This window comes from Lepisma saccharinum, chromosome 25 (genome assembly GCF_977018435.1).
Source record: "Lepisma saccharinum chromosome 25, izLepSacc3.1, whole genome shotgun sequence".
Classification (NCBI taxonomy): domain Eukaryota; kingdom Metazoa; phylum Arthropoda; class Insecta; order Zygentoma; family Lepismatidae; genus Lepisma; species Lepisma saccharinum.
Window position 1 is genome coordinate 11,719,474 of NC_139253.1, and position 27,511 is coordinate 11,746,984.

Consider the following 27,511-nt stretch of genomic DNA (forward strand, 5'->3'; position numbering starts at 1 on the left):
ATCATTACCAACAGCTGAAATGTCATTGTGTGTTACTTCTAAAGGGATGCGCTTGGCTTGTCTTCGTGAATTTATTAATGTCCAGAATCTCTTTGAATTAGTAAGGAGTTCGTTTGTGACTGTGTTGACATATTCGGTGTATTTCTGTTTCATAAGGTCTTTACTATGCTTTCGAAGTGCTTTGAAAGTGTTGTGTGTGTGGGGATTGGGGAAACGTTTCCACAGTTGCCATGCTCTCTTTTTGTTAAGTAACAGATGCTGCAACTCTTTATCAAACCAAGGGGGGAACTTTTTACTTTTGATTGTTTTATGTGGCACATAGTCCTGAATTAGGGCATGAATCACGTCCGTAAACAGTTCAACAGCCTCGGTCACGGTCCCTTCGGAGAGCAGGTTCCAATTGAAAAGGTCAATGGCTCGACAGACGGTGTCCCATGGCGTTTTCTTCCACAAAGGAGTCTTATGCCTGGGGGGTGCAGAAGGGGAGCTTCGCGCTTTCACTGGAATTTCGAAAATAGCACAAAGCGACTCGTGGTCTGACTGAACGAGATTCAACGAGGGTGTGACCTCACAGTTTTCAAAAGAGGAGAGAATGTAATCAAGGTTTTTGTCCTTTCTGGTGTTGTGCATATTGTGCTGAAGAAGACCTAGTCCATGAATAAAATTGTCTATGAACCAGTCTTCGTCTCCAGTGGTTGGTATGCCATTTACAGGATTATTCCACTTTATATGCATATTAAAATCCCCACACAAAATAACTTCGTGGGTGGATAGAGCTGCCAGAGTAGATTCATAGCAACACTCTAAGAGTTCTTTGGGACTCCGCCTATGAGGCCGATAGAAACAACCTACAAGCATTTTTCTATGGTGGTTTGTACTTACTTCTACCCAGAGTAATTCGCAGTCTCGTTGTAAATCCAGTCGTATCTTGCTGGGCCACTTCTTGTTCACACACACCATAACACCACCACCCCCACGCATTTCACGATCTTTGCGATAAACATTGAACTGCTCATATAGCGGTGATAGATATGATGTTCTTCGCCTGAGTGAATTAATTTGCTTACAACAAGAGTTATATATATATACATTGGATATTTTGTATAAATCATCAGACCGTAACACGAAAAAGTCGGTTAGCGAGAAACTTTTCGGTTTGTCGCGATACACGTGTAGACCAAGCGAGAAAAATGTTGACCATTGTTTGAAGTTATTTTTAGAATGAATTGTTACCCCACAGCACCGTTATTTATTGCGCAATCGTAGTTTGTTTACGCGGGCTGTTTCGCATATCAAATTCATTGCGAGGCACCAAGGTTACAATTAAGTTGCAGGCAAGTGTCCCGGTTTGTAGGAAGTGCAGTGTGCTGTGCCATAATTGTGGATTGCATGTAAGTTACATATTTAGTTTAATAATGGATAGAGAAACTGGAGAAATACGCAGTATTGGTAAACTTCGAGGTAAAGAACCCATAATAGTTATGCGCGTGTTAAACACTTTTTAAATTGAATGAATATCAGCAAGGCGGTTAAGACAATGTCTGATGTTGCAGAGTGTTCTGAACGTCACTAAATGCATCAAATACATAGATTTTGAAGATTTCCTATACGATATTAAGGAAGTAAACTTGTTGGAATCATTAGCGATTAACAGCGACTCGATGCTCCTCCGTTCGTTGATCTGGCAACGCCGCGCTCCATTTAAGCCATACTGACTTTTAAGGTTGAGATGCTCTAGTGATGCATTTTGGCTACTTGTTGCAAAATTCTCAACCTTTGCGAGACCAGAGACCAGTAAATATATTTCTTACAAGTCGATGCCCTGATCCCAACAATTCCACCCATAAATAATTTCTGATCTTTAAAATTTATATGGAAATTAATATGCACCCTTAATTAATATTAATATATCATAGTTCAATTCAATTATGTATAGACTTGCTGTCAAATATAAAATTAGATTTAAATTTAGTCAACCCCTGGGTGTAACGGACCTTTTGCTAGGGTGGTCAGACGTCCTCTTTTATGTGGACATGTCCTCATTTTTAGGTTTCTGTCCAGTATCCGGGCATATTTTTTTAGAAATCGGCAAATTTCCTCCTTTTTTGGGAAGAGTATAATAGAGAATGCCTCCACGCATAACAATCATCATTTAAGGCATATGACTTGGGGCGCATTAAGTATTCGACAAATGCTCACATCACACACACACATTCACTATGCCCGACTGGTCATTATAACATGTTGCTTCATCCTCTGAGTGCACCCTAGTCTGCTGGAACGCATGTAGTCTGTGCAGTTCCCTTTCGATTGATTTGATTTATTTTGCTTCTCTTTTCTGCTACTTTTTTGTTAATCGCGAGGATGAGCGATGATGTGATTTTGATGAAGAGACACTCACAAAGAAGCCCTGGCCAGGATTCAAACCCGGAACCCTTAGCATGCTGTGCTAACCACTCCACCATTTGGCCGGCCAGTTTCTCTTGTACTGTTGGATTAAAAACTATAGATACTAGAGTTTGGACTCCGCAATTAAAAATTAACCAGTAGGCCTACACAAAGAAGAGCTACATCCAAATTTAGCTTATTCAATTATGTGTTAATCTATGCTATACAAAAATCTCTTTGAGTAGGCCTAATATTTTAACCATCGTGAGAACAAAAAAAGGGCAATTTTTCTTTTCAGCTTTGCAAACGATCGCTCTCTTTGAAATTCTGTACATCAAAAACGGTTTGTCCGATCATTGTGAAATTTTAGTACAGTGGAGGCAGAAAGGTTTCAAACACAACTTTTAATTTTCAAGTTTTCAAAATTTTTCAAAATACAGTTTTCTTCAATTTTGCGAAACAAGTTTTTCTTAGTATTGTTTAGCATACAATATTGGTCTTGTTTTGAAGCTCTTTCCATCTGTTTTTAAAATGCATTATTAGCGAAACCGATTTTATACAGATTTTTCTTCTTCTTACTTGGTGCTAAAAATCTCTATGAGTTTGGTCTGCTCAACAATTTTCTTCCATTTAATTCTATCCTGGGCATCCGTCTTCCAATTTGAGATCTTAATTATTCTAACATCATCTTCCCATCTAACTTTAGGTCTACTTACTGGCCTCTTGACAAATGGTTTCAATTTGACTGTTCTCTCATTCGACAATTGTTCGATACGCCCTAACCAGCTTAATCTTTGGGCTTTTATGAATCAAATTATATTCTTATGCTTAATCAACTGGTCTACCTGTTCATTAGTTTTTTTTCTCTCCAAGAGCCATTGCTCATTTTGGAGGGGACAAATATTTTTCTTAATGTTCTCCTTTCAAATACTAGTAGTTTTTGTATTAGGCTATCTTTGAGGACCCATGTTTTTTGAGAGATTATTTTGTAATAATTTTTTATTTGCATAAAAATCTTGATTCCGGCTATAATTATTTCTCTTATTTCTTCTTCTATTGAATTATTGATATTCACAATTGAGACTAAGTATTTAAAAGATTCAATATTACCAAGACTGTCTGTTATTAGTTTATTTTCTTTATTTGGTTTCCTCCCACATTTCATATATTTTGATTTACTTTCATTTCCTATTAGACCATATTTTATTGCCTCATTTTTCAATGGATATGCCTAACATGGCCTGCTTTGTTCGCGCCATTATTAATATATCAGCAGCTTAGGCAGATAGCTGTTTTAATCGGGTACAGATATTACCTCGTACTTCAAGTTTGGATATTATTACATCCATTACGATCCTGAATAGAAGAGCTGACAAAGCGTCACCTTGTTTCACTCTGGATTTTACTTCAAACTGATCAGTAAGATCATTACTTATTTTCACTTTGGCTCTAGTATTCTGCAGTATAATTTGGATCAGGTTTACTAGTTTTACTGGAATGTTATAAAGTCTAATAGGCATTCAGGGATTAATAATCTTTTAATAGGCATGCGTGTAATCTATGAACACATTATAGCTCTATATTAAATTCATGACATTTTTCATATATCTGTCGTATCATGTAACCGGGAACTTTTCTAACATTGGAAGCGGCCCCGGCGCCCACCCAGCATCAAATAACATGAGTACCTGGGGGTAAAGGCAGTCAGGGGCATGATGCTGATCACATCACTCCCACTCACGACTGGATTAAGAAAGTGTGGGGCGTTACCCCCACACCCCCTACACGCCTTCATGGCATGGTGCTATGCACAGGGGAACACTTTACCTTTTTTTTTTTTATCATGTAAATATTGTCTATGGTTGATCAGTTAGATCTGAAGCACATTTGATATTCATCAATTTGATGTTCTAAAAACTCATTTAGTCTGTTATACAATAAGATAACTTATATTTTATACATTACATTTAACAAAGTTATTGGTCTATAATTCCTACAGTCTTTACGATCAGCTTTCTTAAATACAGGGCAAATTATTCCCTCTAGCCAGTCATCTGGGATCTGCTCACTTTTCCATATTTTAAGTATAAGGTCATAAATGTTTTTCTTTAAGGTTCGTCCACCCATTTTTATTAGTTCTGCTGAGATATTGTCTGGGCCTGTAGCTTTATTATTCTTTAGCTTATTTATTATGACATTTATTTCCGTAAATGTTGGGACATCGATCTCCTCATCATTTATCTGATTTACATTTCTTAGGTAGGTATTGTCATGTGTTTCTTCATTGTTTAAAATTTCGCTAAAGTATTGTTTCAATCTTTCCAACACTAGTTTCTTTTCTGAAATTAATTTTCCTTGTTTATTTTTACATAGTGGAATCATTAAATTTTTCCTGTTAAAAAATTTCATTTCTTTATAGAATTTCCTAGTTTCATTTTTCCTACTTGATTCTTTGATTTCTTTAATTTTATTATTTATCCATTCTTTCTTTTATCTTTTACAGATCTTTGTGGCATTTTTCCTTTTTTGTATGTAATCTTCTTGGTTTGCTCTTGTTCTGTTTAAGCATTTCATTCTTGCTTGATTCTTCTCGTCCCACCATTCATTGAATGAATTTTCACGTCCTACTTTTGCATTCATATCTCCTAGTATTGTCAGATCGTGTCTAGTTGTCTGATCTTGTATCAACTGTAAGTTTTCATAGAATTGACTTTTATCTTCGTCAGATGAGTCCTCCATAGGGGCATGAACACATTAAAGAAAGATAATGATTTGCTTGATTGATTTGTTGTTTTAAGTCCACTTTATGCACAGAAAGGCTAATCGGGACTGGACCTACAGTTTAAAGTGGGATCTGAACCACTATGTGCCTCCACCAGGTATCGAACCAGAAAGATAATGAAATTTACGCTTCATTCTAAGTTTGCAGATCCTGTCGTTGTGAGGTGTGAAGCTTAATACATTTTTCCTGATTTCCTTTCGTACCATAAAGCCAGTTCCTAGGTGACCTGTTTTTTCGCTATTGCAGCTATAGTATAAAGAATAGTCTTTCTTCTTTGTGATTACAGCCTTTCCATCTAATTTCTTGAATGGCTACTATTTGGAGTGTACATTTCACAGCACACAGCTATTTCCGTTGAACTTTGAAAACTTCGGGCTCGCACAGCGAGTCAATGCTTGCAGTGTTGCCACGTTCCACATACAGCTTTATTCCGCTGAAAAAAATATGTATAAAATCGGTTTCGCAATGTGAATTGACAATAATAATGCATTTTAAAAACAGATGCAAAGAGCTTCAAAACAAGACCAATATTGTATTTATTGGGCTACCCAATACTGAGAAAAAGTTTTGTTTCGCAAAAGTGAAGAAAATGGTATTTTGACAAATTTTAAAAACTTTAAAATTAAGAGTTGCGTTTAAAACCTTTCTGCCTCCACTGCACTAAAATGTCACAACGATCAGACAAACCGTTTTTGATTTACAGAATTTCAAAGAGAGCGATCATTTGCAAAACTAAAAAAAAAAGGCCCTTTTTTTGTTCTCACAACGATATAAAATATAAGGTCTACTCGAAAAAAGATTTGGTTAGCATAGATTAACGCAGAATTGAATATCCTAAATTTGCACTTTTTTATGTAGGTCTACTGGCTAATTTTTAATTGCAGTCTAAACTCGAGTATCTATAATATATAATCTGATAGTATTAATACATACGCAATACACAAGCACGTGGTGAGAATTTTCATTACTAAGTAATATCTACTTTTCTGAAGTAAAGAAACGAAAGACTAATTTTATCAATGGTTCAGCTTTTAAAGGATGGAAGAAATGAAGATGAGGTAAAGGTGTAAAATGGCTGTCACTTTTCCCTGCTGTAGAAAGAGAGGTAGAAATGTTCGCGGCATTAAAATCATATTTCTTGTCCCAATCTAAACTATAAAAACTTTAATTGAACTTTAATTGGTTTTTCTTTTTTATTAATAAGTTAGGTGAAGCTTACTTGTATTTGTATTCTCTTATGTTTCATTTTAATTTCCAAGAGTCGGAAAAAAAAAGCAAAATTCTTTACTTCAAATTTAGATATTCTTAGTTATTGTTGTCAAGTGTTAAATAATAGATTAGGATATTGCTTTCTTTGCTTAAAGGTAAGAGAAAATTATTGATAAAGATCATCTGAGAACATGGACGTATTTGGGGGGTGTCCAGGGGGTCCAAACCCCTCCAAAAGACTCACTAACTATAAAAATTAAATAATGAAAATTATAAAATAAATAAAATTAAATAATGAAAATATACTTGTTCTTTAATCCAGGGTTATTTATTTCTGCCAAACGTATGGGAAGACAAGGATTATATTGTAATCGTACTACTTTGAATGATAGTCGCAAAGTAAATTTATGCAAAATTTAATACTACTTACAACGTAACATTCATAAAGTATCACCAGGAACTTTCCTTTCGTCAACTGAATCTAACAACCTTTTTTTTATATTTAATAAATATCCACTTCTTCATCTATTAGACATTAATTTCGTTGCCAGGGCAGGGTTTTTTTTGTACAAATTTTGCCAACCTTAATTACACGTAAGCTAGATAATGAATAAGTGCTGTTATATCACTATTCTTATACTATACTTTTACCTATTCATGTAATAAAAATATATTAAGTAATTTGAATATCTTAATTCACACTATTTCAAATTTAATAATAATTATTTTTGTTTAACCATTATTATTATTATTATGAGACACTTGGTTCGGACACCCCCCCCACCCCCGAAACATATTTCTAGATACGTGCCTGTCTGAGAAGTATCTGTGAGCAAAGTGTTGGTAAGGTTTTTTCATATTGATTAAATTATGAGCAGATTTTAGGTTTTTAATCTATTTTTTCCTTTACAGCTATGTAAGAAATAATAAGTTATGTCAGCGTTTCGTTAAAAGATGCAAGAACTGATGAAGTTTTATTTATTTATTTATTTTGTATTCTTTTACATAGCGACGTTAAGGCTGTGGTGCCTTTTCTTCCACTTGACCATGTTTACAAAAAAAATTGAATGTGAAATAATTAAAATATTGAAAAAGAAAGAAAAAAATATATAAAAATTACAGAAATAAAAAATACAAACAAAAATACATATAAGAATGGTAATCTAACTTATAGATACGGGCACTCACACTCCCACATACCCATTTTTACCCTTACACACGTACAAGCAAATACATAACACTACACTTACTTAAGCACAGTCCAACATTACTTACTTAAAACACAGTCCAAAACGGTATACTTTGACAATAATTCATCTTAACTATTACGTTAAATCATTTTTGTGCCTTACGTCCTTCTATCATTCTCTGCACCTGCCATATTATTAGGGAAATCAAACATTTAATTTTCATTGTATAATATGTGTAACTTTAACAATTTTTTGAACTTCACAATTGAGGAAGAAACATGAATTTCAGGTGGCAACTTGTTCCAAATGCCTGCTGAGGTAAGAGTAAAAGAATTTGCATAAAAGTTGGATTTGTGGAGTGGAATGGAGAGCAGAGACCTTTCGCGCGATCTGGTGTTGCAGCTGTGAAAGTCGGAAAGATGTTGAAATCGGTTATAGAGATATTGCGGGTCTTTTATTTGGAGGATTTTGTACAGTAAAATTAACTTATGAAAATTATGTTTATCACTTAATTTAAGCCACTCGACCTTCGCAGAGTACGATGTCAAATGCTCTGAATATTTTAGATCGAAAATGAAAGAATGCAGGCATTTTGAATTCGTAGAAGTCGTTTAGCTTGCTCGTGATTGACATCCAAGAAATCAATGTTGCAATAGTCAACAATGGGTTTGGAGTCAAGATGGTGGATGGGAGATGAACTACGTTTCTTCGCTCCTCAAGTTTAGCCTGTGTTCTTGTAGTGTTTTGTGCCATTTGTGTTTTGCAATGTCATGAAACTGTGAAGTTACACCCTGGCTCGTCATTGTGGGCTAGGGATCCTGTAATCACCAACTGGATACTTGGTTACAGAAGTTACTTTGTTCCTGCTATTCAAATTGTTCCCGAGCTCTCCGCAGCCATGTCTCGGCCGCCGGTATAATGGAACTCGCACCCTCAAGGTAAGTCAACAACCCTCGCCAGCTACAGTCACTTCCTGTGCCTCGCGCTCCTGTGTGGTGACGTTCATCTGAACCCAGGGCCCCTCCAACGGAACTCTACCTCCCTCTCAGTTTATTACCAAAATGCTCAAAGCATAAAAAATAAATTCACCGACTGTACTACTCACCTGACGGAGCTGTTGAACTATGATTGCTTGGTGTTTACGGAGACCTGGCTGAACGATACTGTTCCAGACAATGAATTGCCTTTTGCGAATCAATAGTTTTCGAAATGATCGGCCAGTTGGAATGGGAGGGTGTGTGATGGTGTGCGTGAATGTGAAGTGGAAAAGCAAAATTCAAAAGGATCTGAACCGTGACTGTGAAATCGTGTGGGTTGAACTTAACATGGAGAAAGGTAAGACAATTTTAATTGGTTCATATTATCGACCGAACAGAAACTCTCCCGTGCAAATTCTGTAAGCCTGCAGGGATTCAGTCTTGGCAGCCTTAATGTGTGGTGCCGTAATGCTTTTTGGTGACTTTAACCTTTCCGTCGATTGGAACACCCCCACGTCTGGTACTCCAAACTGTCCGGCTGATCAATGGTTTATGGACACATTCGTGAATGGCATTGGTTTGAAGCAATTCAACATGCATAAGACATGCGATGATAGCAACTTAGACTACGTCCTGGCAACCCTGCCCGATCCAGAAATAACCCTGTACTTTAACCTTCCGTCGATTGGAACACCCCCACGTCTGGTACTCCAAACTGCCCGGCTGATCAATGGTTTATGGACACATTCGTGAATGGCATTGGTTTGAAGCAATTCAACATGCATAAGACATGCGGTGATAGCAACTTAGACTACGTCCTGGCAACCCTGCCTGATCCAGAAATAACCCTGGAAAGAAACATTTTACAATCGGACCATGACTCGCTAGATGTCCTTGTGTACCTGCCCCCCACGGAGAAGAGAAAGTCTCGACCACAAAAGCAGCCTTATCGCCTGTGGTGGAATGCACCCTGGGAGGACATTCGCGGAGCTGTTCATTTCTACCCTTGGTGTCTGGTGCAGGATGATGACGTCAACAAATCAGTGGAGATGTTTGTTGACGTACTGCATGCCGTGATTGATGACTTCGTGCCAGCCAGGAAACCGAAATCGAAAAAATATCCGGTGTGGTTTGACAATGAAGTTCTCCTGGTGTTAAAAAACAAATAGGAAGCCTGGAACCTGTGGAAACAAAGCCCCAATGTGCATACACACCAAACCTTCTGTAGCATTACATGTCACTCCAAGTATTTACTTAAGAAAAAATAAAAGAACTAGGTAGACAACGTAACAGCACAGTGCCTTACCAATCCAAAGAAATTCTTTACATTGTTAAATTCAAGGAAGCAAAAACCACGCGTCCCCATGAAAATTAAGTACAAATCTGAATCAGCCTGTGGAGATAAAAGACTGCACTTATTCAACAGTTTATTTCTCAACCACACAAGATGCTGTTATTCTCCAGAATGCACTTTCCGAACTTGTCACATGGTGTAAGCAGTGGAATCTACAACTTAACCCGCAGAAATGTTCCTCCCTCACAGTCTCTTTAAAAAAGAGCAAAATACATTCTCATTATTTTCTTGAAAACAATTATATTACCACAGTTGCGAACCAAAACGATCTAGGTGTTATCATAGATGAAAAACTGAACTTTAAGGAACACATCGCAGCTACATGTACAACTAAAAGTGCAATGTACCTCTTAGGCCTCCTCTAAGATTCACTGAAATTGATACTCCAACTTCTCTTAGCCTGTTTTTCATTTCATTTCTCAGATTCTCGAATACTGCTCTCCAGTCTGGGCCATGGGTTCCAATACCAATCTTTCTAGCATGGATTCCGTCCTCAGCTTCTTTACCGCCATTGTTTGTCATAGAATTCCTTCTCTGCAGCATCTTCAGAAACCTGACATCCTGACTACTTGGAACATTCAGTTACTGCAGACCCGACACGATATGAAATTTTTCTATAAAATTATCAATGGAAAACTAAGATCCGAATTTCTGCTTACAGAATTCAACTTCAGAGTTCCCTCTCGATCGACCCGAAACACTGAATTGTTCCAGACCTCTACCACTAGGCTTTCCCTTATACAGCACTCTCTGATCCACAGGCTGCCACAGTTCTATAATAAACTACCCACAAACATCGACATTTTTGCCCCTGAAAGTATTTTCCCATCCTCTCTAAGAACGAATTTGTAAATCTTTTGTTTCTTTCCTTGTTTATGTCTTATCTGTTTATATGTATCCCTCTTTGTATTTACCTAAAACCATCTTGACTTGTTCTTGTTGATTTATTATAAATTTCAGTGTAAAATGGCCATACGAGTGCTGTAACTGAAATTTGAATAAATAAATACATGGAGAAAGTTTTTGAGCCGAACACCGAAAGCTAGATACCGAGTTAACGTGTTCTGCCCAGGTGAGATGGTGGTTGAGTATCACACCCAGATTCTTAACAATAATGGAGAAGGGCAGATGCGTATCATTTACGTTGAGTCTAGGGAGGCTAGATTTATCTATTTTGCTCAAAATTCTAGTGTGCCTAAAAAACTATTTCACTTGTTAGGACCTATTTTAGGTTTACACACCTAAATCAAGCCTTTTTTTAGGTTCTTATATATTTTTAAAGGTTTTACAGGATTTTGTCACACAGAGGCATTTGCTTTGTTTGGTCACGAAAAAATTCAATGACGAACGTGTTTGAAATCCTCTGTCGATTTCCCTTCCTCCAAGTCCATGGTGATTTTTCAAAGCTCTAAACAAAGCAAAATGTCTGGTGCCACTGTTATCTGTACAATCCAAAGTGCTCTGATCTGTGTTGTTTTGCTCACTTTCGCGTCACTTTGGTGCTTTATGGCATTCACGCCTTGCAAACTAACATTTCAGCATTGAAGTTTCCACCACTGACTATGATTTTGTTGAAAGATTATTTTCAGCTTATAAGATGATCCTCACAGACAAAATTGCGAAGTTTGACTGTGGATAACATGAAAAACGATTTTTCCCTAGCTCTACGGCAAAGAGTGGATTTTAATATAAAATTTCCAATAGCAGTTCTGCCATCGCTGTAGGGTTAGGCAACACACATAATGTGTTGTGTGAATCGTATAAAGTCTAAGAGGGGGGATCGAAGATAGGCTATGAAAGCCTTTGCCACTCGCTTGCTAGGCGAGAGGAACGTTGTAACTAAAACTGCAAGGGGACTAGCCCCGTAAAGAAGAACACACGGACATATATTTAAACACTACCTTTGACTGAACAGGCAGGGGAAGGAAAGACAAGGAATGTTCGTTACCTGGAGTTCTACGGCGATCTCTTCTCCGCTGGTCCTTGGATCGACGTGGTCCTACTCTGAAAGAAAACGGACGAGGAAGCAACTCCGGGCTCCAAACTCTGTACTTTCGCCGACCGATATTCTAACGATAACTTTAACTTCCCGATCGTTCGTTTGCTCCTTTTTCTGAACTTACAATGCCTTTGGAGCTCTCTCGCATAAACTGCAAACAACTAGACACGGATTTCTTTTGTAATAACTACTTCATCTGACTGACGGAAGACAACTAAGACAACTAAGGCTGATATTTTCTCACGCGACCTATTTATGTGAAATTCGAACTATCGGCCGTTACGACGGTTGCTTCGATCACGTCCTCTCGCAACGGCAATCCTGAGGAAGAACGCTGATTCCTTATTTCATTTTCTAATGCAATGTCAGCTGAGTTTTTACAACTCCGCTGAAGGACGCTGTCGCGATGAGCTTTTAAGAAGCTCTTTTTTCAATGCTTCAGCGGGACCCTTTTTAAAACGTGATTAGCTTATTTATTTATGATACCCGGGTCCTAGGTTCGATTCACGTCTGCGGCGTGATACGGAATTACGTATAAACCTCTTGCCTAAATGTATGTAGATAAGTGTTACGTATGTTGTATGTTATATGTATTGTACGTGAATGAATGAATATGTGCTTGTATATTTCCATGTAACTTCTATTGTATTAATCAAACACAGTGTACCCCTTCTGTAATTGGAGGTTCAATCCTCTGTAGAGGTGCAAAGCATAAATAAATAAATTACAAAGAACTTAATTTCTGACAAAAGTTTAATTTGTTAAATTTCCCAAACCAAGCAGACCTATTCTATTGAAATATTTGGTAGAGAGAAAAGAATATGTTCACACTAGTGCTGTGATATACCACAAAGTATTTATTTATTGTAATGCAGCCCTTGGGAATTGTGTAAAATAAAATATGCAAGATAATTGGAAAGGAGAAATGCGAGATTACTTTTATACAGGGTCCAAACATATAAACAAACCACTTATTTTTATAATCCTTGAACATCAGCAATATTGAAGTGGTGCTTACTATCAGATTTAAAAACCCAGTTCTGATTCAGATTGGTGATTTAGGCATCTGGAAGGAGGGGCCATGCCCCACCCCCCAACCTGGAAATTGAATGTGTACCTAAAAATTATATATTTCACACAAAATTTCATTTCAGTCACAGTAATTTATGTTAATTATTATAAATTCATTGAAGAAACATGATATAATGTCAGACTGAAATAGTGTTTTTTGAGGGGGAATCACTATTTGGAGGAAAATATGCTTCCTTTGCCACCCCCCCCCCCCCCTTGGAAAAAATTACCTGTGGATGTCCATAGTCGCTGACAATGCTGACTGAACCTTTGTGTGTCTTAAAAGGTTAAAACAATTAAAATTAAAACTGATTTTTATATAAATAAAAATAATATATTACCAACCTGCTCTGTGAAATTATTTCCTTTTCTGGATTGTTAATGTTGATGTCTGCTGAACATTCTTCCTTGATTTCAATGCTCTCTTCTTTAACATGTGTAGTCTCAGGCAAAACTTCTTCCTCAAATGCAACTGGCATGTCACAGCTGTTGCATTCCACTTTCACTCTTTCCAATATTCTGTCACTGTCAAAATCTACACCAATTGGATCTTTCAAGTTCTTAGTTTCTTCACTTGATCCAGGGAAGTTGACCGATTGCCTCTTGGCAAATGCATCGGGGTTAGTCTCTTTGCCATTGGAGCAATTTTCTGGTGTAGAGGTTCCAATCACTTCAATGACTTTGCTCCCTTGCAAGGTGTGTGTACACTTGAACGAAGACGAAGGATCAGGTTGGTTGCTTGAATTTACACAGGTCGGATTCAGACTGCAAATATAATATATGGTAATGCTAGGTATTTTCTTAAAAAACTACTTTCAGTTAGCTGTAAAGTATTATTTTGGTATTACTCTCGATATTATAGTTACTGACTTTAGTTACCACCTGCATCCATAAAGAGGTTGGGATGTTTATGAATAACAAGCTTTTCCTTCGTGCTTACTTAGATATTATTTGACAATTTGCATGGAAGTTTATATTTACCTGTACATGTTCAGGGGTAAAAAATAAAATACAGAACAAAATGACCACCATGTCTTCAATTCCATAAGAAAAAATAAAAAATTCCGTGACTTACTGTTTTTCCAGATCAAGTTATTAGATTAATTCATGTATGTAACAGGGTCACTATATTTTAGCTAACGTTAAACTTAGCACCCCACATAGCCAAGTTTTAGAATATTCACTTTACATGCAAATGTTATAACAAGAGAAACTGAATAGAAATTGACTTTTGGAAAGGATTACCAGAAGTGAGCTTTAACGTAATACTTGCCACATATTGACTAATGGTTAACAAAGATTTCTTTAGTTTTAATTTTTTTAAAAAAAACTTAATTGGAGCATAAATACGAGGGCCGCTATTTATATTTTGAGCCTTGGCAACACTGATTGAAGTTAGGCGCGATTTGACGTTTGCACGGAATCGTCTGGCATTATTGACCATAACGTACTTCAAATGTTTTGTCAATAGCTTCATTTGTGTTGTTTATGTTGCCTTGGAGATTGCGCGACAACAATAAAATGGAATTAACTCGTGAACATTTTAGTGCGATGATTTTTTACGATTTTCGACGTGGATTATCAAGACAAGAGTGCATCGATCAACTTACTTCCACATTTGGAGATGAAGCCCCATCCTTTGTCACTGTGAAACGCTGGTATAATGAATTTAATCGTGGCCGCCATTCGCTCACCGACGAGATTCGCGAAGGTCGTCCAAAATCAGTTGTTGTTCAAGAAAACATTGATGCGGTGCAAAACCTAATACTGCAAGATCGTCATGTGACACACTGTGAGATTGAGGCAACCATAGGCATTAGTTCCACCAGCATATATAAAATATTACATGATCATTTAGCTGTGAGAAAGGTATGTTCTCGTTGGATCCCACACAATTTGACAAAAACTCAAAAAGACGCTCCCGTCAATTGGTGTAAACAAATGCTCAATAAATACAATCGTGGTGCTTCAAAAGACGTATATAAGATTGTAACAGGTGACGAATCATGGATATATGCATATGAGCCGGAACGTAAACAGCAGTCGACTGTATGGGTGTTTCAAGATGAACCCAATCCAACAAAACTTGTTCGCGCTCGAAGTACATCAAAACAAATGGTCACCTGTTTTTTCGAGAAAACTGGTAATGTGGCAACTGTGCCTTTAGAGGAACGTAGAACGGTCAACTCTGAATGGTACACAATAATTTGTTTTCCGGAGGTCTTCGGTCAAATACGGAAAACAAACAAACGCCGTCGGATCATTCTTCATCAAGACAATGCCAGCTGTCACACATCTCGTCTAACAACCAACTTTATAAACAGTCAAAAAATCGAATTGATGGGTCATCCGCCGTACAGTCCTGATTTGGCACCCAATGACTTCTTCTTGTTCCCGAATGTCAAGAATAAATTGCGTGGACAACGATTTTCATCGGCGGAAGACGCCGTTGATGCGTTCAAAAACCATATTATGGAGGTGTCTCAAGAAGATTGGAAAAACTGCTTTGACAAATGGTTCGAACGAATGCAAAAGTGTATTGACCATAAAGGAGAATACTTCGAAAAACAATAAAGCAGTTTTCAATTCCAAATTCCTGTTTTTTCATTGTTAGGCTCAAAATATAAATAGTGACCCTCGTAATGCACAATTTTGTATAATTTACTAATAGCAGCTATACCAAACAATGCCCAAAAAATACAACAGGAAAGTTAGAAATTCCAATAGTCACTTACTGCAGTAATTTCTAAATCACCCCATTTTCCTAGAGTAGTTTTCTACTCTAACTACTGGTAATATTTCAAAGTAAAGTATGGTATGTCCACAACAAATTTAAAATTTCTTGCTATTTATTCTTTTGCTTAGTTTAAAAACCTACTTTTAGTGCACTACTACAAAAAAAATGTTTATTTTTCCAGACTTTCCCAGAATTTCCAGACTCATAGACACCTTGAATGTGTGAATGAAGAGACAAAATGTTATTTTGTGCTGTTTCTCTTTTATCCCCAGCACCAATAAATAAGAACATACTCTATTGAGCACATTGCTTATCATTAATCTTGTAACCAGGGGTTTCTACCAGCACCCACAGGCACTATATTTATGTACATTATCATTAAATGTTCTAACCACAATGGTTTACGAAACTTGTGTATAAAGTTTTACCTGACCGCCAGATTTTTATACTTATACTTAATTCATATATTTCATCTAATCATTACTCATCATCATTATTGCAAGCGACTTTATATCTGTCCCTTATCCATTTTTTTTTTCTTTTTTGTATGAGTAAACTTTTTCTCCATATTGACCATTCTTGCAGAGAATCATTTTCTTGTTTAATGTTTTAATAATAATGTTTCCAATAAATAAATCTACTTTCATTTACTATAAAAAGGATAACTATCTTCATTATTGAATCCTAAATTCAATGCACTTTTCTGCCATTATAGTAATCAGTGGCGAAGCGTACAGTTGCTAGCAGGGTAGGCACAAAAGTGCAATAATTTCCAATAGTTGCTTGAATCTGTAAAAAATAAAGGGGAGGGGGGGGGGTGTCATGTCATGGAGAGTGGTTCAATTCTCTCCAGGATGATTCTTTAATTGTCAGTGGGAGACATTTTCAAAAGCGTTGTTACCGGCCATCAGTACGATAATTATGTCTGTTTGACGTTATCTCTTCCCGCCCACCAGATGTCATCGATCTAGATTTTTGTTCATTTCATTGTTTTTTGTCTGTATTTTCTCAACCCCTGAGTGATTTATGCACACACCTCCAGAAACAACTAGCAATCATGAGACATCTCGAAAATCCAACGAATAGTGGTTGAGCCCTGTTGTCAATTCTTCATCACTTTTTTTTTTTTAAATTGATTTATTTATTTTGCAATTGAGGTGAAAAGGGGAAGAAGAACCCTATAATTTTCGGGTCAGCATGACATTTGTGCCGTGAGCAGAAGACAGAATTCCGCACTTTCAGGGACTGTCAGTTTGATACGAACTACTGTTGCTAAATTAGTTTTTTTGGAGCAAGACTTCCTTGCACCGAGGAAAACACCATTGCTATCTGTTGTCTAACCAAAGGAATGGTTGTAGTTAATTCCAGCCTTGGTTCTCCAGATAAATGAATTTCTGACACCTGTATGTGCAAGTAAATATACGTAATTTAAATGTTTAATATTTTCGTCTTATTTGTTCTGATCAGTTATTTGTGATGATGAGAATGTATGGAGAATGAATTAAAGATCAAGAAACATTGACATGCCCACAATCATGTCACCTGGCTTCGTAATGTGTTAGAATGACCACTATGGGGCGGAAGCGTTAAAGAAAAAACAAAGGTAAAGGTGACCACTCTCATTCAGTGTGAATACTTCGCATTGTAGTTTGTTCTGCCCCTCGTGTGAGTAGACACCTTTACGTGATAATAGGATCCTTGTTTGGGACCCTTCTATGATGGCAACATGACAGGTTACTTGTAACATATAAACAGGTTATATATATAATAAATGTAGTTGCTTGAGAGAATAGAATCTCAATTTTTACGCAATGTGACAAAAATGGCCTGTTCCGCCAGACTTTGAACCTGAATAATCCCATAGCACTCTTTGTCCTAAACCCCAAAAAAGTATTCCCTTCAATTGTACTCTCAAAGCCCCTCTGCTCTTGTTATCTCTTCAGGGTAAACGAAAGGGCCTACCTCTTCGCTTGTGTCGGCTGCATAAAAAAATGTCTGCTTGCAATATCTATTCGACGACAGTGTTAACGCATTAATGAACGTTTCAACAACTTTCAAATTTTTCATATTTTGCTGTCACACTTGCAAAGGAAAATATAGTTGAAAACATTTTTGAAATTATTGTTATAAGAAGGAAACATGAAAGAACAAAAGTGGGTCTTACCTTACCGATAATTACATCTTCACTCAATTAAGAACTCAATTGTTCTTGCATTTCAGTCCAGCAATTTCTTGCATAAATCTGATCGCTGCACACAACACGACTCACAAACAAAGCTCTACCGCCACGAACTTCGCGCTCTGAGCCCTGCTGCCTTGTAGTAGTAGTATGTCTATGCTTGTAGCGTTGTGAGCAGAGGCAAGTTTTCACAGGCAGGGAACAAGCGAGGGAATCCCCGTTCATGATAAAAATAAATAATTCTATTTCCAGTGAAAGTAAATCTACTTTGTAAATATAGGGTGTAACTAGGATTTTAATTTACATAATTTGATATGAACACTTACTTTACAAATATAAGTTTTTTAGACTTTCTGTTTACACTACGGTGTTGGGTGAATCGACAAGACCATCAGCACTCTGACCAGAAAACGAAGTCAGAACTACAGTACTCCATAATTTTCAATTTCCCTTACTCTTGTCGATGAAAGGACGGAAAACTTAAGTTTCGTATAAAATGTGGAGAATGTACAATTGAAATAGAAATCTCTCTGCACGAACACAGGCTACTGTTTATATAAAATGCTGGTACATCACAAATTTCCAACCCTGGCGGAAATGCAGTGTTGCTGATATTCTGTTTGTCCTAGTGGGTAACACCACGAGGCCGACCTGACGAGCATGTTATAAGCATACGTACAGTACTCGTAAGATTAGGCTTCCTGCATATACGACCATACAACAGAATGTGAAGAGAAGAGTTCCCAGCAAATGTGCCTCACTCCGTGGAAAGTTCGTATACTAAGCAGGGTTAGAATTTTTTCGTAATTATCATAAACGAAAATTCCAAACTCTTACATTGCATTACATATGTTTTGAAGAAATAAGTAAAGACACCTTTAAAAGAGTAATGGTGTGGGTAGGCCCGGCCTCCTGGCCTCATAGGACGCTTCGCCACTGATAGTAATTATTATTAATTAATATCATATATAACAGTGACGTGCACTGAGGAGTAGCTAGTCTAGCAGAGATAGATCAATCAATATCACATTTCGAATTATATTCAAATCACCATATTTATTGTCTTGTTAAAGCCACAGTTCATATGCAACACTTTCTTTTCCACGTGCTTCTCGTCGATTGGTGTGATCTGCAGGCAAAGCTGGCTCGATACCCTAGCTCGCTCTTCTTCCGCCTTACCAGTTTCCAGATAGAATCTGCCGCCCGAAGGAAAAAGGAAAATTTTTACCTCTACCTCCCTTGTCCTATCGCCCCTCACTGCAATGGTTGAAAGCCCAGGCTTTCAGGTCCCCTAGTCTATTTCCTATACGCCAGATAGGGGATTGGTTTCCATTCGATTCCTTTGTAAATCCTCTAAAGAACTCAGGGCAAAATTTTCTGCAGTACTTATGTTCTCTGTATTTACACAACCTTTTACACATTGTACAATATGTATGTATAATATGGGATGTAGTTTTATTATTTATGAAATGGGAACGTGTTATGTGCAGACAATAATATTATGCTTTCTTTCATTTTTATTTTTTCAAGTATGGAATATATAATGATTAAATTACAAATATGTGCTCGGGCTCTTTCTCACTCTCATTTTAGTAGTGTTTTATTTCAATATACTACTCTTGGCCTCTAACAGTCATAAATATGGATGTATTTATTTGGGCATATAGCTGTTGGTTTGGTTTATTTTACTTTGCTTTTCTGCCACATTTGGTTATCGCGAAAATGAGGATGAGTGATGATATGATGAAATTGATGAAGGGACCTTATATGAACAATCCAGGCCAGGATTCGAACCCGTGATGAGTGCGCATTCTTCTCCTATGTGTTGTACTCTGCAGTGAATAATGAAATAATTTGGAATGAAAAATGTATCTCAGAACTCAAAAAGCTAAATTAATATTATTGAAGGAATTACAAAAAGGTGTGTTTTATTTCCTATTTTGTTTCTGAAAACAAAGTGTACTTAAAACACCAAATCAACCAACCGTGGGGGAGTGGTTATCACAGTGCGCTATGATACCAGGAGTTCCGAGTTTGAACCCCTACCTGGGCGTGGTGTTCTTTGTGTTTGTCCCTTCATTAATTTTATCTTATCATCTTCGCAGTTAACCAATTGTGACAAAAAAGCGACGCTAAGTAACAAAAATGAAATCAAATCATTGATTGACTGCTTGATTTGGTTTATTTTACTTTGCTTTTCCGCCACTTTTGGCTAATCACGAAGATGATATGATAAAATTGATGAAGGGACACACACAAAGAATACCCATGGCCAAGCTGAGATTCGAACCCAGGACCTCTGGCTTAGTAGTGAAATCAAATAGTTTTTTTTATTTTCGAATGTGGGTGGGATTTTTTAGTACTCTTTTATCATTTTGCAATCTTTTCCTGTTATTGACATTCTTCTTTTTAGGAATAGGGGTGTGATCCACACCAACCCCAGCCCCCTTGAGCACGCCACTGACTGCTACCCCAAGTGTCGACGTCATTGCACGTCACTGATAAATATAATATAAATATTTGGTCCTTTCGTACTAAAACATTTTAAACATTAAGAGATAGAAACCAACCTGGCTCACCCTGGTTTGAACTCAGATCATGTAAGAAATTAAAGGTCGAACAGACCATCAAATTTGAAATGCTACACCCAAATGATATTTTAATCCAACATCGAGGTTGCAACCCCTCCTGTCGATATGATCTCTCACGAAAGATTTGGTAGAGAGAAAAGAATATGGTCACACTAGTGCTGTGATATACCACAAAGTATTTATTTATTGTAATGTAGCCCTTGGAAATTGTTGATTTGATTAGATTTATTTTACTTCGCTTTTTGTGCCACTTTTGGCTAATTTGCGAAGATGGGGATGAGTGATGATATGATGAAATTGATGAATGGACACTCACAAATATCCATGCCCAGGCCAGGATTCGAACCCGGGACCCCTAGCATCGTAGCGCAATGTGCTAACCACTCTGCCACAGGGGCCGGCCCTTGGAAATTATGTAAAATAAAATATGCAAGGTAACGTGGAATGGAGAAATGCGAGATTACTTTTATAAAGGGTCCAAACATGTAAACAAACCACTTATTTTTATAATCCTTGAACACCAGCAATATTGAAGTCTTGCTTACTATCACATTCAACAACCCAGTTCTGATTCAGATTGGTGATTTGGGCATCAGGAAGCCCCTCCCCCCCCCTGGAAATTGAATGTGTACCTAAAAATTATACATTTCACACAAAATTTCATTTAAGTCACAGTAATTTATGTTCATTATAATAAATTCATTGAAGAAACATGATATAATTTCAGACTGAAATAGTGTTTTTTGAGGGGGAATCACTATTTGGAGGAAAATATGCATCCTTCCCCCTCCCCCCCTGGAAATAATTACCTGTGGACGTCCATAGTCGCTGACAATGCTGACTGAATCTTTGTGTGTCTTAAAAGGTTAAAACAACTAAAATTAAAACTGATTCTTTATATAAATAAAAATAATATATTACCAACCTGCTCTGTGAAATTATTTCCTTTTCTGGATTGTTAATGTTGATGTCTGCTGAACATTCTTCCTTGATTTCAATGCTCTCTTCTTTAACACTATTATTAAATGTATTACACCCATGTGTAGTCTCAGGCAAAACATCTTCCTCAAATGCAACTGGCATGTCACAGCTGTTGCATTCCACTTTCACTCTTTCCAATATTCTGTCACTGTCAAAATCTACACCAATTGGATCTTTCAAGTTCTTAGTTTCTTCACTTGATCCAGGGAAGTTGACCGATTGCCTCTTGGCAAATGCATCGGGGTTAGTCTCTTTGCCATTGGAGCAATTTTCTGGTGTAGAGGTTCCACTCACTTCAATGACTGTGCTCCCTTGGAAGGTGTGTGTACACTTGAACGATGACGAAGAATCAGGTTGGTTGCTTGAATTTACACAGGTCGGACTCAGACTGCAAATATAACATGATAATGCTAGGTATTTTCTTAAAAACTACTTTCAGTTAGCGGTAAAGTATTATTTTGGTATTATTCTTGATATTATAGTTACTGACTTTAGTTACCACGTGCATCCATAAAGAGGTTGGGATGTTTATGAATAATAAGCTTTTCCTTCGTGCTTACTTAGATATTATTTGACAATTTGCATGGAAGTTTATATTTACCTGTACATGTTCAGGGGTAAAAAATAAAATACAGAACAAAATGACCACCATGTCTTCAATTCCATAAGAAAAAATCAAAAAAATCCGTGACTTTATCAGTTTTTCCAGATCAAGTTATTAGAAGAATTCATGTATTTAAACATGTATGTAAGAGGGTCACTATATTTTAGCTAACGTTAAACTTAGCACCCCACATGGCCAAGTTTTTAGAATATTCACTTTACATGCAAATGTTATAACAAGAGAAACTGAATAGAAATTGACTTTTGGAAAGGATTACCAGAGGTGACATTAACGTAATACTTGCCACGTATTGACTAATCGTTAACAAAGATTTCTTTATTTTTAATTTTTAGAAAAACTTAATTAGAGCATAAATAATGCACAATTTTGTATAATTTAGTAATAGTAGCTATACCAAACAAATCCCAAAAAATGCAACAGGAAAGTTAGAAATTCCAAAAGTCACTTACTGCAGGGATCCACTGAAGGTGTATCAGTCATTTAGAGCCACATTGTAAAAGGATGTTTCATTTAATAATAACAAAAGAAAACACTACCAACCTGATATTTGGAACTATTTCATATTCTGTTTTGTCCTCATTAATATCTGACGAATATTCTTCCTTGATGTAGATATGCTCTACCTCAACTTTGCCGTTATCTATGTCACATTCACTCTCAGCCTCAACTTCCATCACTGCTACTGTGTCATCCTCCATCTCTACAGCGTGGTGTGGCAATTTTTTTTCCTCTTAAAGTCCACTTCATATGATTCCCGAGTTCTTAGTCCCTTATCTGCAGCAACATGAACCACAGCTTCCTATCTGCAATCACAATGTAATGCTATTCTTCATATTAGAGCAGGTGTTTGGCATGGAGGTCCCACCTACTTCCAAGTGCTACTGTCGCTGTGCAAATGCATTCCTCAAAGTTGGTCATCTGAAAGGCTGTACGTTAAAAGCTTTTCACAATGTTATTAAATAAGTCCATAGCAATGGCAATTTACAAATAACAGAGGAGAAATATTAGACAAAGTAATCAGAACACATAAAATATGCTAATGTAGTGGGACTCACACCATCAATAACAGTTTCTATTGTATTAGGATTGTAACTGACATCAGAGGCCAACAATTGAGTGTAACCCTTGAAAATTACACTATCTTCTTTTTTTTTATTCATAGATTTTGATGTTTTAAATAACAAAATGGTTGAAATATTTGGTCCCAAAATGTGGCCACTCTAAAATAACTCTGAGGTATCCCAGAAAATGTTCACCATTTTGCTTTGTAAAATCTGGTTGTATGCACACTCAAAATGCAAGGAACACATGGAAATTCCAACAGCACCAAACCTAACAAAAATGTAAAATTACTATCACCATCAAACCTAACAAACAAGCAAAACAAAAGAGTAAAATTACCATCAGTACCAAACTTAACATTCCTAACCAAACAAAAACATAAAAAATTCCTATCAGCGTCAAACCTCACATGCAGAACCCTAATTACAAACACCATGAAAAAATTTATTATTAAAGAAAGGAAAGATCGTCGCCAAGAAATTCATATCTATATTTTGAAAATATGAATTTTCTGCTGTCGTTGCAGGAGAAAAAAATGTGTCACAGTCATGTACAAGTTTATCTGGTATTTTTAAGTTATATCCTTTTTGACACTGCAACTATGTTGTGGTAATGTATATCTTCAAGGTAGAAATGTTTCTTGATGATGGTTTCCTTTCAGATTGTGCTTGGAATTATTTTATTAGGAGTGTTGGATTTAATGGTGTTAGTAATTTTACATTAACTTCGGACAGTGTGTGAATTAATGGGGATGATGTCAGGGATTCCCCCCCCCACACACACACACACACAAAAATATTTATCCCAACAAAAGAAAATTATTTATAACCCCACCAGGGATGTTTTTATCCCTATCAGAAAAGGAAATTGAAAGCATATAGTACACCATTTCTGAACTATGTAACAAGCACAATTGAAAAATCATTCGTGTCCATTAATTGTCAAGTCATCAAAGATTTCCGAAAAGTATGCCAAAAAGGACTCCATTCTCACCAAGCCGAGACAACAGCAGGCTATTTTCCACTTAAGTTTTCATGGCATAGTGCTGATATTTTACAGGTATTATTGGAACTTGGCAATAGAAATTTGGTCAAGATTTCGGTGTTACTAGTTCGACAGCTCTTTCTGTGTATGAGTTTTTGTCTTCTTAGAATGTGACCTAGGTTATAACCAATGTTGTAAGGCACTTAAAGAGTCCGAGGCTATACTTTAGTTACTGACTGGTAACATACAAATTTGCATACCCAAAATACCTAACCCCCGAAATTAAGTTACAATTATGCCACTAAGGGGAACCCCTCCCCCTCCCTCCAAAAGAAAAAAACTTAATTTGCACAGTGGCGTACTTTCATTGAACAAAACGGTAAAACAGCTCCGGGATACGAGATATTAAACATTTGTGGTTTCTGCATTTTCAAAAAAAAAATCCGAAATTTCAAATAAATTACTTAAAACAATGAAATCTGTTAATTAAATAAAAAGTAAAAAAAAATGTTAGGGAGTATGGTTGGTCACTTTGGTTTGGTGTATGTTTATCCACCCTCAAATTTCTTGTACAATTTACTGTTTTCAGTATTAAAAATCTTTAGGAATGGAGACTGAAACAAAATACCTAGCCTGACCACAGTCACAACTTAAGGAAGAAATACTTAATTTCAGAAAAAGACTAACCGTAACAACCATTGAACAATATAACATATTTTCTTGAAAAAATTGTGATTAAAACTATTCCCGAAGCTAGCAGCATATAATATGAAAGGCATTTGGCTTAGAATCATTTCAGAAAATATGGAGGAGAACTTATTATTAGAGCTGAGCCGATACTACCTTTTGCCATAGCCGATATCGATACCATGACCGATTCCTACCAATACCGATACTTGAATAGTTCCAGTATAAAATAACAAAGGCTAGTTCCAGAGTCATACTAACTTCATACTAACTCGTCACATCACTAGGCACATATCTAGAAATATAATTTGGAGAAACAGTTCAAGTCAAGTGTCTCAGAAATATAATAAAAGTGTATCTATTTAATGCGTTAATATAGGTCAATTTGTAATAATATGTAAATTAATTAATTAGTACTTAATTTCTCTCATGCTTAACTATGGAGTATTGCTGTATGCAGCCACACACTAAGAAACGGAGGAAAGACAACGTTAATACCTATTTTGTTCTTTGTTTCTTAACTAAAAAATATTGTTATTACATAAATTGTAAAAAGATGTTATATAATCAGATATAAAACAGCCAATATTCATCATCTAGCTTACGTGTAGTTAAGGCTGAAAAAATTTGTGTAAACACAACTGTCATGGCAAGGAAATGGTAAAACTTTGACACGGTCCCAACACCTCTCACTCATTCATTTCATCACTTTTAACATTCGTACTTACCTATTCTGCATTGCGAAAGATACTTCAAGATGGTATTATGCTTTTTTCATGAAAATAATTTGAATTTTTCACATTACAAGTAACTATTTCTCTTCCTTTTTTCGTTTGCATAAGACACAATATGGCGAGACAGCTTGACTAGTGTGGTACATCATCATTGGGTATGCAGTGTTTCCAACCTTGTCAACCGACAAATCCCCACGAACCATGCACAGCAATGTTACGTTAGGTTCGGTTACGTTAGGCATAGTTAAAATTGTCATCTTCTTGCTAAAAACGGTGTGGTTGGAAACACTGACAGGGAGTTACGTCATCAAACATTCACAACATTTGGTTCACGTAGTCCAAGGAAATGAAAGGAATGACAATTGTGCGTCGGAGAGATATTTCTGTTAAAAAATACATGATTTCCCAGTGAAATAGATTGCACGATGAAAGAAAATACCTCCACAAACTTGTAAATGCTACAGAAACTCATTTCCGTAAGTAGTTTCTTGTGTAAAAATGAAGAAATCTGTTGGGACCATACCGAAGTTTTACCAAGGAAATTAATGTCAAAAAAGTAAAAAATTAAATATTTATTGAATAACAAAAAGAATAATGTTACATACATTTGATGAAAAGTAAAGTTCCAGATAAACATTTTATGTAAATGGTGTACATAAATCTTTTAAGGGACCTCCCCCCTGGTGTAGTCAGTAGTGGTAACGCCACCACCATGTAATCAATCGATCACACTTTAAACTGTAGGTCCAGTCTTGATTAGCCTATCTGTGCATGAAGTGGATTTAAACTCGATTATGTCCGACCCCTTACTGTAACTCAAAAGCAGATGACAAGTATGACAGTATCTGTCAAAATAACAGCTTCTAATATTGATAGTGGGTTTTCCAAGAGCTTATGATGTTCTTTAATGTTCACTAGTGGGTTTTCCAAGAGCTCATTATGTTCTTTAAGGTTCACTATCATCTAACACTTCTCTTCAAATAAGTGCCATATTCTTCAACTGTTCAAACCTTAAAGTATGCCACTTTATGTTAACAGGATTGTACATTACTGCAAAAACATGATCCAATAAAGTGTTTAATAGCAAAATGCACCATCACATGTGGAATCCCTGCTCTAGACTCCCTTCTCTATATCGCTCTTATCAACTGACTGGAAAGATCTGAACACACAAACACACCATTTCATTTTGTTATTTAGCACAGTTTTTGTTCAACTTTTGGTTAATCGCGACAATAAGGATGAGGAATAGAATGAAACAGCCGGTTGTAATTTTTACGTGTGTTCGCATTCTTCAATTTCAAGAATATTATTATACACAAACAACATTATTCTCTGTGTTATTAGGGTCCGGTGTTCCATTCTACACCCTCGATTTCGGAAGTTGTTTTTTTTATTTTCTTTTATGAAGATTATGTGATACTAATTATTAGGAACAAAAATTTGGATATATTTCCCCACTCCTCTGGTTATGTTACTATGCCATCAATTGGAAAGTGGAACTAGCTAAATCTAATATTTAGATTAAAATAATAGAGAAATTCGAAAGAGATTAAATTTTCAAAGGGCAAAAATTCCAGATACTTTTGGTAAGAGAAATTCACACCTTTTCAATTTCCTTGCAGCCGCCTCCAATACCATGCATCAGAACTCAACGTTTGAGCAAAGCTATCTAGCAGAAGTTGAGTGGTATGTAGGAGCCATTGCTACTAATAGCCTCAATGATATATCCACATGCACAACTAGTTAGAGGAAATATAGACGGTGTTAAAGGCGGAGCTACTGCGGAGCATGCGCACTCGTCTGGCTCCCCTGGAACATCCGGTTACGCTTACGGTGCTATGGACGATAATATGAAACGGCGAAGTGCAGATTCTTTTACAAGCATAGCATATGGTTGCACATTTCGATCGGGAACAAATTTATTGAGTCAAGTATCACTTCGTAGGTTTCAGAAGGAC

At 36.5% G+C, this 27,511-nt stretch overlaps 1 protein-coding gene across 6 annotated transcripts in view; it reads right to left on the reverse strand.

The window, feature by feature from the left end:
• The window catches only part of LOC145978889 (uncharacterized), a 63,908-nt gene extending 36,736 nt beyond the window's left edge, over nucleotides 1-27,172 (reverse strand). The window contains exons 1-4 of one of the 6 annotated variants that reach the window (XM_083111816.1): nucleotides 27,157-27,172; nucleotides 22,624-23,009; nucleotides 21,403-21,846; nucleotides 13,316-13,735 (exon numbers count right to left, since the gene is read on the reverse strand). In XM_083111816.1, coding sequence (XP_082967942.1) covers nucleotides 13,316-13,735; nucleotides 21,403-21,846; nucleotides 22,624-22,781 — 1,022 coding nt within the window. In that variant the 5' untranslated portion in view covers nucleotides 22,782-23,009; nucleotides 27,157-27,172. Of the gene's footprint in view, nucleotides 1-13,315; nucleotides 13,736-21,402; nucleotides 21,847-22,623; nucleotides 23,359-25,544; nucleotides 25,746-26,155; nucleotides 26,892-27,156 lie in introns of those variants that run through there. The other 5 variants (XM_083111818.1, XM_083111819.1, XM_083111817.1 and 2 more) reach the window with 5 other exon arrangements.
• Nucleotides 27,173-27,511: the final 339 nt, after the last annotated feature.